Source organism: Trachypithecus francoisi, unplaced genomic scaffold, assembly GCF_009764315.1.
Source record: "Trachypithecus francoisi isolate TF-2019V2 unplaced genomic scaffold, Tfra_2.0 Lachesis_group16, whole genome shotgun sequence".
Classification (NCBI taxonomy): domain Eukaryota; kingdom Metazoa; phylum Chordata; class Mammalia; order Primates; family Cercopithecidae; genus Trachypithecus; species Trachypithecus francoisi.
In genome coordinates this window covers 29,683,194-29,696,718 of record NW_022681461.1, presented here as the reverse complement: position 1 = coordinate 29,696,718, position 13,525 = coordinate 29,683,194, and the positions used below count along the sequence as shown (strand labels likewise).

Sequence of the window (13,525 nt, the reverse complement as noted above, 5' to 3'; positions counted from 1 at the left end):
GAATCTGGACAGAACCTCTGTGGATCAGATGGAGCTGGAAAGAGAAGGATGTACCAAACTTTGTCTCCCCAAAGGCGAACTCACTGAATAAAGATAAGAAGGTGTTTTACACCTTCCTGCCCATGAGTCCTTGGTCAGTGTCTATACAGAAATCTGAATTCTCCTTCTTCATAGTAGTGGCTTATCTATGAAGGCATCACAGCTTCCACTTGGCTTCATTTATATGAATCACCACCTTCTCCTTGCCCTTCTCCTTCTACCATCATTCTAAAACAATACAGATACAACTCACAGAAAACAACAAGCTAAAAATGTACTATATGAGGTTGGGAGATGAAGGGCATCTGGCAATAGTGTACTGGATTCTCCCCACAGATAAAACACGACAGATGCACATAGAGACAGAATGATTCCTGGGAGGAGTGTGTGCTAGGAATTGTAGTTGTCATGGGCAGAGTGCTAGATTCAGAGTGCAAGAGAATCAGGCAGAGGGCTAGAAAGAGATGCATCTTTTCTACAAGAAAGCTTGTCGGAAACTGACAATGAGTTCTGAAGTTGTACACTTCTCCTGTCCACTAGCTGACCTTCGGGAAGGGAGCTGCTCCATTACACAGGGGTGCAGAGAACTGGGCCAGTGGTAATCCCATCCCTAGAATGTTGCCAAACATAAAGTTAAAACAGATATTCCTTTCTTTTTGGGGGGAACAAGATGCAAAAACTTGCATAGAATAAATATATGGATAACCATTACTTCTATAGAAAAGATAAAAACAAATGGAGACACATAAGGGACAGAAGCAATAGTCAAGTGGCTAATGGTCTGGATTCATGCTTTAATCCCAAACTCTTAGAAAATAATAAGTTTGTGAATCAAATTTTAAGCATGATGCCAAAATTAAATATCATAAGGAAAAATATTAATATAGATTTATTGATATAAATAATTCTGAATGTTAAAAATTAAAAACAACTTTAAAAGACAAAAAGCATACTGGGGAAGACATTTTTAATACATGATAGATAAGGGTTAATATATTTAACAAATAAAGCGCTTATAAAAATACATCAGACTAGACAAATACATTAATAGAGATGCACAAATTTCATGAATAAGCAGAGCACCAGGAAAAACAAAAATGGCCAAGAAACAGAAAAAAGATACCTAATCTAATAATAAAAGAAAATGAAAATAAAAGACAACCTTTTAACAAATAAAATTGGAAATGTTGATAAATTATAACATCTAATATTCTTGAGGATTCATGCATACAGTGTCAACAATTAATCTTTTTTTATTTTTATTTTTTGAGACAGAGTTTCACTCTTGTTGCCCAGGCTGGAGTGCAAGACACGACCTTGGCTCACCACAACCTCCACCTCCCGGGATCAAGTGATTCTCTTGGCTCAGCCTCCCTGGGATTACAGACATGCGCCAACATGCCTGGCTAATTTTGTATTTTCAGTAGAGATGGGGTTTCTCCATGTTGGTCAGGCTGGTCTCCAACTCCCAACCTCAGGTGATCCACCCTTCTTGGCCTCCCAAAGTGCTGGGATTACAGGCATGAGCCATTGTGCCCGGCCTTTTTTTTTTTTTTTTTTTGAGATAGGGTCTTCCTCTGTTGCCTGGCCTGTTGTACAGTGATGCAATCATCACTCACTACAGCCTTGACCTCCTGGGCTCAAGTGATCCTCCCGCCTCAGCCTCCTGAGTAGCTAGGACTACAGGTGCATGTCACCACACGCAGTTAATTTTTTAATTTTTATTTTCGTAGAGATGAGGTCTCTGTATATTGCCCAGGCTGGTCTTGAACTCCTGGGTTCAAGTGATCCTCCTATCTCAATCTCCCAAAGTGCTGAGTGAGATTATAAATGTGAGCCACTGCGCCCAGCATACTGTTTGATCTAGCATTCCAAATCTTTACATTTGTGCATATCCTTTGACACAGAAATTCCTCTTGTAGGAATTTATTCCAAAGAAAAACATCATAAATATGTACAAATTTTTTGTGAGAAGGATGTTGTTGCATTTTAAGTACAACACTGAAAAGTAAGGAATTGTCTAAATATTAAAATTGGTTAAATAAATTTTGGTATAAATATATTATGCAATAGTTAATCATTGTATTGAGGAAGAATATTTAATAGCAAAGGGAGAGAATCGCTCTTTATGGTGAAAACTGAAAATGCATGTAACAAAAATGATATTATAATCTTATTTAGTTTTCATACAAACATATACCAAAAAACCCAACACTACTCAAAGGATAGACATCAAATGTTCATGATGATTATCTGTCTAGAGTGAAACTGAGTGATTTTTGTTTCATAATTATTTCTAAAATTTCTACAACAAGTATTCCAAAAAGAGTCATTTTTTTCTCTTACATTTGTGCAAGATCAAGAAAAATCACTACTCCAAGAAGCTTGCATTGCTATGAGAAATGAAAAAGTGGGCAAGCCCGAAATAGAAAATAAATCTGAAAACCAAATGTATCAAAATAGACCTTTCTATTTGTTGTTCCTTCTCAGATTTTTTTAGATCTTTAATGTCCAGAAAGTACCTCTAATGATAGCATTTAAAAACTTGAGAACAACTTGTTCTGAAATCTTTATTATCAGCAAACCATAATTTTACTTGACTGCCCAGCGAACTTTGTTTTCCATTCATATTGGAACAGATGATGGATTAGCATCTAACTTTCTCTTAATAACTTTTAATAACGAATGCTTTCTCTTTTTCTGCTGCTGACAATGTATGCATATTGACATTATTCCAGAAAATCTCAGCACAAACTCAATAGCACCCTTCCAGGAGCTGGATAAAACCCAATCCTCAAAGTCTTTCATCATTTACCCCATAGAACAGTAATTCTTACTGAGGTATAGGAGGAATGAGGCTATCAGAATTTTAAACTACTAATGTCTTGTCAAAGGTTCTGTGATGTGTCTCTAGTGGCGTGTGCCCTAATCTGTAGATAGTCCACATCTCACTCCCCAACACGTACACCCATGCAGAGGGTTTCTCATGAAAGAGTGCTGTCCAGCTCCATGGCATGGAGAGAAAAAGCTCAGAACAATGTCACAGAAGGTTTGATTAATCCAGGAGAGAAAGATCCCTTACTGGAAGGCCAGAAAGTAATTTATTTCTTGGTCATAAACTTGAATACCACCTCTGAATCTGAGGCCAGGTTTCAATTCATTTAATTTTTCCCCCCTAGGACTTCATCAGAATTGGAAGAAAACAAAAAGGCTCTATTCCAGGTGCCCAATCTTTTGGCTTCCCTGGGCCACACTGGAAGAAGAATTATCTTAGGCCAAATATAAAATACACTAACACTAACCATAGCTAATGAGCTAAAAAACATCACACACACACAAAAAATCTCCAATGTTTTAAGAAAGTTTATGAATTTGTGTTGGACCACATTCAAAGCCATCCTGGGCTCCATGCTTCCCATGGGCTAGGGGTTGGGCAAGCCTGCAGTCTATTCTTTATGTTTAAAATGAACTTTCTTTCTCAGTAAGTGAATGGATAAATAAACAATGGTACAGCCATGCGATGAAAGATATTCAGCAATAAAAAAAAAAAAAATGAGCTATGAAGCCACAAAAAGACATTGAGGAACAAGGTGAAATTACGGAGACAGTAAAAAAGGAAAAGGGGTTGCCAGGGAGGGAGGATGAACAAGTGGAACACAGAGGACTTTTAGGGCAGCGAACCGATTCTATTTGATACTGTAAAGGCAGATACATCAAAACCCATAGAATATACAACATAAAAAGTAAACACTAATGTAAACTATGGACTTTAGTTAATAACAACATATCCATACTGGCTCAGCTACTGTAACAAACGTACCACACTAAAGTAAGATGTTCATAATAGGGGAAACTGTGTGTGTGTGATACGGGGTGGGGATAAGGAGGGAGTACATGAGAACTCTATTTTCCATGCAATGTTTCTGTAAACCTAGAACTGTTCAAAGCGTTAAGAAATATTTAAACACTAACAATATAAAATTAATATTTATATATAAAAAGTGGAAAAAAAGTAACTTACTTTCGGTTCACAATTAGCCACTCCCGGATGTAGGTCTGAACACAGTCCCTGACATGAGGGTCCAGTTCAACCCTAATGAGGTAGAAAATGAAATAAACACATGTTATTACTGGGTGAAAACAAAACAATCCCTTATCATAAGCAAGGAACATGATATGAATTTAAATCCTTATCAGTGAGAATGCTTAGGATGTTCTTGCTCAGTCATTCCAAATGTCTGAAGTATTCCTGAGGCAATAAACATTTTTACTTTGATGAGACAAACATGTTGGCATTTTTCGCTTTGTGGGTTTTCTTTATTATAGAGAATCATGCTAAATTATAGCTATCCCTGAAGGCATTCTGACACAAGACAGGTAGAACTAGCTGTAATCAAATACAAAACAAGGAAAATAAGTATAAATACCTATCTCTGACAGGGTAATTTGGACATATTTTTTATGCATGTGTAACCTTGTTAGGACACGCATGTTCTCCTTTTTGAAAACCAGGAAAAAGAACAGTTGTCTTATGCTTTGACGAATTTGCAAACACTGGCTTTGGTTGGTGATCATTAATTCAGTTGGTTTCTGTCATGTCTGCTTAAGGAATGCACCATGAGCAATACTCTTCAAGTGCTTCAGAGTCTTGAAATCAGAAATAACAATTGTAGCAAAGCTTTTTGCTATTGTTGCTAAAGCATTAGTACCAGAAATAAACAGGCTTAAATGCCACAAGCCTTATTTTCTCATTTGTAATAAGGAGGTAAGAAAAGAGACATGCTGTTAGTATTAGATGAAATACTGTAAAGGTTACACACGTAGTCTCTGGGCCCTAACTGCCCAAATCCCAGTTTCATCCCTTATAGCTATGTGACCACGAGCCAGTCACTCAACCCTTCTGTGCCTTGGTTTCCTCACCTTAAAGCCATTAGAGAAGTAAGAGTGCCCCTTTTAGTAGGCAGCTTTGATGAAGATTAAATCAGTTAGTGTGCAAAGTGCTTAGAAGACTGCCTGGCACGTCATAAGATGCATATATGATATTAATAGTTTACACTTAGGTAGCATTTACTATACATTATGAACTGAGGCAATCACTGTATATGTATTAATTCAGTTAATTCTCAATCAGCACCATAGGGTAGGCATTACTATTACTCTCACTTTGCAGAAAAATGAGATGGTAAGGATCTTGTTCTGAATCATGCAGCAAGTGGTGGGGCAGGGACCTGAATCCAGGCAGCTCACCTGTAGCGTTCATGTTTTTCACTATCATGCCATCACAGCTCAACATAAAGTTCTGCGCTAGCCACAGGGTGTTCAACAGGAGTCAGCTATTGTTTACTCCGGTGTGATGATGATACCTTTCCCTGCCTTAATTATACAGAAGACTTTTTGGCAACAACTGAAATAGTAGAGGTTGTCTTAAAGCCATCAGACAGGTGTGTTACCTATAAATTCTTTTGACAAGGCAATAGTATACTAAAAAACTGATGCTAAGTAAAAAATTATCTTCCTTATCAAATTTCAAAAAAAAAAAAAACCCACTCCTCCTTCCTCTAAATTCATTGTACTATTTTTTTGTTGTTGTTTTTTAAGAAATAGGGTCTCACTATTTTGCCCAAGCAGAACTCAAATTCCTGGGCTCAAGTGATCCTCTTGCCTCAGCCTCCTGAGTAGCTGGGACCACAGGAACGAGCTGGGGTGACTGGCTACTGTAAGCATTTTAAACAGTTTTTTCCAAGATTCTGACCATATTTGGAAATAACCATTAATTTTACATAAATGAATAAATTAAGTGATTCTTCACTAAAGATGAAAATAGTAGTTGTTAACTTATATTAAAGTCATACCTGAATAAATGGACTGAAAATGGGGGAGTATGTTTCCCAAAAATGACAATGTTTTTGTTTCCTGAAAAGTGTGTATTTTTAAAACATCAGAGCTACACATATGGTCAGTTCTCCTATGTGAGTGAGAACTGTCTGAAGAAGACAGCAACAGTTCACAATAATGTCACCCCATTATCATGCAACCTCCTTAAACTGTGATGAAATAAAATCCAAAGTAGAACTAGAATATCTCAGAGTAAAGAGGGCAGGGGCTGTGTGTCAGGATCTTCTTTCTGGGACCTTCTGGGGAAGATGAGAAGGTAGAACCTGTCCAGGAGGATATGAATCTTAATTTGGCTTTTAAAATAAATGTAAACAAAAGTTTATCCTAAACCTCCAAAGAGACATTACTTTTTTACATTTCGGAAGCAACAGGAGTTTCATTTAGCTACAATTCCACAGTGAGTTTGATACCAAAAGCTAATGCCCATGCTTATAAACATATAGAATACCAACTCTAGAAACTCAAGCCCTAATCAGTTATTCACATATTTATTTTACAGAGCTCTCCCCACTGTTTTAGCGCTGCATGACACTTCTTCAGAGGGACTTTGACTTATTCATCTTTTCATCTCAGTATGCAGAACACAGTAGATGCTCAATAAATGTGGGTTTACCTTATGTTTCTAACTTGATCCAGTCTCATAACTGTAAGCAATTAAAATGCTTCTAGATGGAGGCATTTCAGAAGTTATTATTAAAAGTCTTGACATTTTTACAAATGGAGAAACCGAGGATTTGGGAGGTCATGTGACTCAGCCAAGGTCACTGAGCTGGCAGCCAGGTGGTCTGGCTCCAGAGTCTGCACTTGTAACCTCCTCTTGAGCATTTCATTTGGTTCCCCTGCATGCCTTGCACTGGCTTAGTCTCCAAATAGCTTTTCAAAAGCTCTGGCCAAACTAATTTCAAAACTACCTATACTTAGGTGATGATATCATATAGCTGTCCCACACATTTGAATGGAGTGAGTAATTTTATTTATTTTTTAAGTTCAGATCGAGGGCATCTCCCCCACCCGCTTATTGAAAACAGTCATGACAATCCCAATCACATCTACATTTTAGAAAACTATTTACCCTTCCTCCGGCAAAGAGGGCTGCAAAGTCCTACATTCCTTTGGCGTGAACACCACGTCCAAGTCGTCATCAGTGAAGTCCCCGAGCTCCTGGGCAAGCTGCACATCCAAACTGTTCAGGTGTGTCATCAGAAGTCCTTCAAAGTCCACTGGCTCCACAGGGTCATAAAACTGAGGCTGGAGGGGCAGGGAAAAGGAAAAGGAGGTTCTCACCAGGTTTTCTGGTAAAAGCACAAAGGCAATAGTAGATGTTTGCCTTGCCTTCCTTTGACTTAGTAAGTACTTCGCTCCTGGCATAAAACACAGCGACTCTTTGGAGGAGCTGTCAAACACAGAAGTAGTGACATGGAAAAAAATGCAGCACAGAAAGTCAAGTCATAACACGGTGAATAATTAAAATCACACCCCAAGGCGAAATTTTTCTCTCCTTAATTGCAACTTGATGAGGAATCCTGAGGAGATCCAAAATGAGATCACAAAGCTTCGCTGAATTTTTATAATTTCTCCTGCAAAAGCTCTCCAAGGCCATGTTTTGTTTACCCAAATACAGTGAAGTAGGGAATGGAGACAATTTTCCAGAAATCCAGGCAAACTCAACACTCCTTGGCTGAGTATTTAGGCACAGTGTTTCTTTTGGCCTAAGTTACGCTATACATTGGTTCTCGAAAGCACGTCATATATAATCATAGCCAACAGCAAACACCAAGTGTTTTGGTGGCTGAAACAATCCAAGGCAGTGATTTCTAAATGTCACTGGGTTGACTGGTGCTGGTCTGGAAGAAATTTCCACTGGACTGCAGCTATGCAGGCAAACTCAGGGCAATCTACTGAGTTTTCATATGGCTGAATTTACTCACTTTGAAAGAAGTGTTCTTTGCTCTTCAATTTTACCTTCCACAGTTGGAGAGAGGGGGAATAAAAGACATAATAGAAATTGATGGTAATTATAAAAAGTTCTTATAGTTGATAAAATTAAAAGTTGGCAACCTTTGTCAGTCCTCAATTAAAATATATTTTCTTTTCTGTGAAATCCAAAGACTTAGGAATGACCGCCCTAAGAAAGTAAAAGAATCACTTAGATCAAGTAGATTTGTGTCACAATAATAGCAGCTCTACGAAGTGTTCATTTATGGCTGAGTCTTTGGAGTCATCAGCCCAAGGTGAGGCTGGGGGGCGGGGAAGTTGAACTGTTTTTCTCTATCTCTACCCTCCAGTGGACCAACAAAACAAACATCTTGGATTCTTTACTTGCACTGCCTTGATGGGAGAGAAGCGCAGATCCAAAGGAAGTACTAACGAAACCGGTTTTTCATCCCTTTGAAACCATATACCAATAAGGGCTTCAAGTTGGAGGGGAGAGACAAAGTGCTGCTGAAGAGGCAAGAGGAAATCAGATCAGAGAATGGAGATGTGGCATGCCCCATCCCCTCCCCACTCTTGCTGTCCCTGATGATGGAGGAGACACGAGTGACGTAAGTTAGGGAGTGAGGATGAAGCCACAAATTAGGCAAAATATGCCCTATTCCTGTCTGGGATTTTTTTTTTAACTTTTAGGTTTGGGGGTACATGTGAAGGTTTGTTACATAGCTAAACTCATGTCATGGGGGTTTGTTGTACAATTATTTTATCAGCCAGGTATTAAGCCCAGGACCGGATAATTATCTTTTCTGCTCCTCTCCCTCTTTGCACCCTTCTTCACCCTCAAGTAGACCCCAGTGTCTGTTGTTCTCTTCTTTGTTTTGGTAAGTGCTCATCATTTAGCTCTCAGTTATAAGTGAGAACATGCAGTTATTTGATTTTCTATTTCTGCATTAGTTTGCTAAGGATAATAGCCTCCAGCTCCATCCATGTTCCCGTAAAAGACATGATCTCCTTATTTTTATGGCTGCATAGTATTCCAAGGTGTGTATGTACCCCATTTTCTGCATCCAATCTGTCATTGATGGGCATGTAGGTTGCTTCCATGACTTTGCTATTGTGAATAGTGTTGCAATGAACATTCAAGTGCATGTGTCTTTATGGTAGAATGATTTACATTCCTCTGGGTATATACCAAGTAATGAGATTGCTTACTTACATTATCCTATGCCATGGCAAAGGAGGGCAGAAAAGAAGGTGACAGGACAACCTCAGTAGCTGAGAGCAAAGCATTCCCCTCACTTCCTAGGGTTTCCAGGTGCTATGAGAAGGGACAGAGTCAGTTCCCTTGGCTCTGACTGGGCACCTGAATGTCAGCTGAAGAGACGACTATAGTCCTTACAAGGGTGCCTCTCAAAATGAAACAACAGGGACCAGGAGGGGCTAAAGGAGCCAGAGATCAGCCTGTGCAGGAGCCAGATGAGACTGAGTTTGCATTAGGACACTGGTGAACTCTGCCAGAGGAAACAACAGACACCATCTATGCACAAGACAAATGCATCTGCCAGTCTGCCACAGACACCTCCACAGGAACAACCCCACAGGATGAAGAGGACTCTCCCAGCCCACCCAACCGCTACATGGAATACAGAGTTTGGAGTCAGGATTGAATGACTTCTATATGAAATAATGAAACTGCATGTTTTTCCAATCCCAACCTCATTACTATAAAGTTTATACCCATTTAAGTAATAATTATTGAGCATTACAATGTGCAAAGCAATTGGACTAGGATTGTCTCATACAACCCTCACTATAACCCTGTGAGGTCTGCATTCTTACTGCAAGTTGAGTTCAACCGGTGTTTCAGAATTTTGAATTTTTCGTATCATGTCATATTTACATATATATAACGAGATATCTAGGGGATGGAACCCAACTCTAAACATTAAATTCATTTATGTTTCATAGACACCTTATACACACAGCCTGAAGGTAATTTTATACAATATCTTTAATAATTTTGTGCCTGAAGAATTCTATTCAGTCATAACAAAGAATGAAATCATGTCTCTTGCAGCAACATGGATGGAACTGGAGGTATTATCTTAAGTGAAAAAACTCAGAAACAGAAAGACAGATATCACATGTTTTCATTTAGAAGTGGGAGCTAAATAATGTGTACACATGGACATAGAATGCTAGACATGAAAGGCTTGGAGAAGTGGGAAGGTGGGAGGGGGTGAGGGATGATAGATTACTTAATGAATACAATGGACGCTATTTGGGTGATGGAGACACTAAAAGCCCAGACTTTACCACTTGCAGTATATTCATGTAGCAAAACTGCACTTGTACCACTTAAACTTATACGAATAAAAGAAAGTATTGTGTGTATGAAACAGTGTTTTAACTGTATTTTGACTGTGTCCCGTCACGTGAGGTCAGGTGTGGAATTTTCCACTTATGGCATCATGGAGGCACACAAAAAGTTTCAGATTTTGGAGCATTTTGCATTTTCAGATTAGGGATGCTCAGCCTGTATCCTCATTTTACAGGTGAGGAAAGTGAGGCTAGAGATTTAATAATTTTCCCATGATTACACAGCTAGGGACTGGCCCATCTGGAATTCAAACCGAGGCAGGCTCATGTTCTTAACCACTGTAATTTTGATTGTTTTCTTTTGCAGACCTTTCAAGAAATCTGTATATTTTGAAATAATCAAAACACCAGGCAATAGTAAGTGTGTTTGGAAGTGAGTCAAATAATATATTTACCATGACCCACACATTCCACTCTGGCCTTCTCATAAGATTGGCTGCTCAGAGTAATAATAGTAAGTAAATAAAAGTGATAATAAATGTAAACTTACTGTGAGGAATATCAATTACTCAAGGAGAGGCAATGGGAATATACACTTCAAAATTATACTGAAGCATAGTTTGAAGCAAGATGACATGAGCCGTAAAACTAGTGAGTAGAAGCGTCATGGAGATATGACATTTGTGTGCAATCATCAGTGAGAAAAAATTTCACTTCCTGTCAGAGAATAATACTTGTCATGTTGGACAGGCATGGTGGCTCACGCCTATAGTCCTTGCACTTTGGGAGGCCAACACAAGAGGATTGCTTGAGCCAGGAGTTTGAGACCAGCCTGGGCCAAAAAGCAAGACTCTTGTCTTTACAAAAAAATTTTTTTTTAAGTTAGATGGTCGGGGTGATGTACCACCTATACTCCTGGCTACTCCAAAGGCTGAGTTGGGAGAAACACGTGAGCCCAGGAGTTTGAGGCTGCAGTGAGCTATGATCATACCACTGCACTCCAGGCTGGGTGACAGAGGGAGATCCTGACTCTAGAAAACCAAAAAAAAAAAAACAAAAAAAACCCCCTCAAACTTGTCATGTCCCTGAAATTCAAAGCCACAAATGACGAAAAAACGGGTTGATAACGGCCCCTGTTTTCTACAGGAGAGACTATCCAGGGAGAAAAGGATGGCTGATTTCCTCACTCAGCAATGATGTGCGGAGCATCTACTGGGTGGGGCATACTGAGCCCCTGAGGTGGCCACTGGGGATACAGAGGAGCACAGGCAGCTGTTCTCATGGAACTGCACTCCAATAAACCATGAGGTGGTGAAATGTGCAACTTTCTCACACATAAATAATGCCATTATTTAGGGGGGGATTTGATAAAGAACATATATCATCATTGAGCACTGTGTGGCAATGTGCCAAGGCAACATACCCAGTTGATGATAAAGTCATGAACTCTTGAGGTCTGAATCTATTCCAGTACTCAAGAGCTGGTAAGCACAGACAGTAATGACAGCATTATTGAGTGTGGTTCTAGCACTACACCCAAGTTGACATTTAATAATGTCTCCCCTACTCCTTCTACACTGAAACTAAAGTGGGAGGAAATTGGTCATTTCAAAGGTCGTGTAAACTAGTCTTGCCCTTGGCAAGTGGGTGCAGACCCTAACTACTGTTAACTAGGCCTCCTAGCAGTTGTTCCTCTTGCAAATTCAAATAATAACCAGGAACCAAAAAAGATTTCTGTTCTCTAAACTATCAGGAGTCTTAATCTCAAGAGTAGGCTTTACTATGAGGCCATCAACACACACATACACACACACACACACACAGACACGCACACAAACATATATACATACATCTAGTGGTAAGCCAAAGAAGGAAACACACATTGGAGAGAGTTGTGGTGGCACTGCATTTCACTAGGGATGAAGTTTGGAAACAGGGTGGGGTAGGGAATGAGGAATTTCCTAAGATCAGTTCAAGGCAAGACTTGGGTCCCTGGAAGCTTAAAAGCCAAACATGAAAATTAACTGTTTTGTTTTCTCTGCTGTTGTGCTGTATGTGGTCTCCTAGTCAGTGGAGACCAAAGACTACTTTAAATGAAGATCAAAGTAATTTCAAGAAGGTCACCTTTACATCATGATTTTTCACACTATGTATATCATTTGTTGTATGTAATAACATAAGAGAAAATCAAAAATTAAAAACCAAAACAACTTTTTTTTGTGTGTGTGACAGAGTCTCACTCTGTTGCTGGAGTGCCATGGCGGGATAGTGGCTCACCACAAGCTCCGCCTCCTGGGTTCAAGAAATTCTTGTGCCTCAGCCTCCTGAATAGCTGGGATTACAGGCATGCGCCACCATGCCTGACTAATTAATGTAATTTTAGTGGAGACGGGGTTCTACCACATTGGCCAGGCTCGTCTCAAACTCCTGGCCTCAAGCAGTCCACTCACCTTGGCCTCCCAAAGTATTGGGATTACAGGCATGAACCACCGTGCCCAACTCCCTTTGAAAAATAAGACAAAAATACTTAATACAGCAAATGCAAATGTTCCTAAACCAGCTTTACCTTTTGTGATGGTTTCATGATGTGTCAACTTGGCTAGGCTGAATGACATTTCCTTGAATTCCCTTTCCAGTATGTTTTCAGACAGGGTAAGCTACAAGAGAGTTCTCCTGTAAGAGCTGGAGGACAGAAGGGAGACTGCAGCCATTTTGTAGCATATACACACCTTTTTCCATTTACACAATCAGTCATTTAGGTGCTTCTGTGAAGAGAATATTGCCAATGTAATTAAAGTCCCTAAACAGGTGACTTTAAGTTAATCAAAGGAGAGATTACCCTGGGTGGGCCTGACTTAGCCAGTTGGAAGCCTTTTCTAAGAAGGTAGAAGCTCTGGCAGTTCAGACTGCAGGCTTCACCTTGTGCCCAAGGGGGCTCAGTCTGTTTGGAATATGTCCTTCCTGACTATCTCCCCTGTGGACTTTTGAGTTTAGTAGGCTAAGCCAATACCTTCATACACATCCATATGGATTTCCTACAGGTTCTGTTGCTCTAATTGAACCTGACTGATACACCTCCTTTCATTCATTCAACACATACTGCTGGGGTCCTACAGCAATCAGACACTAGGCAACCAATTGTCTCAGGGTGTCCCAGTCTCTGAAAGTCTCAGGTACTGAGAAAATTCTCAGTCCCAGGCAAATTGTGACAGTTGGTTACTCTACCTTACAGATACCACTTTTACTAGGTTTTCCTCCTACTATGCAGTGCCCCGGAGTTCAATTCTAAATCTCTTCTCAATCTGCATTTAATCTCAAATGATCTCACCCACTCCCATGG

The 13,525-nt window shown here is 39.6% G+C and overlaps 1 protein-coding gene across 5 annotated transcripts in view; it reads right to left on the bottom strand.

The window, feature by feature from the left end:
- Nucleotides 1-13,525, bottom strand: part of DOCK8 (dedicator of cytokinesis 8) — a 245,598-nt gene that overhangs the window by 172,020 nt on the left and 60,053 nt on the right. For 2 of the 5 annotated variants that reach the window (XM_033237173.1, XM_033237171.1), the window contains exons 2-4: nucleotides 12,752-12,950; nucleotides 7,007-7,182; nucleotides 4,061-4,132 (exon numbers count right to left, since the gene is read on the bottom strand). In XM_033237173.1, the coding sequence (XP_033093064.1) occupies nucleotides 4,061-4,132; nucleotides 7,007-7,182; nucleotides 12,752-12,769 (266 nt within the window). In that variant the 5' untranslated portion in view covers nucleotides 12,770-12,950. The remainder of the gene's footprint in view (nucleotides 1-4,060; nucleotides 4,133-7,006; nucleotides 7,183-12,751; nucleotides 12,951-13,525) is intronic. The other 3 variants (XM_033237174.1, XM_033237172.1, XM_033237170.1) reach the window with 2 other exon arrangements.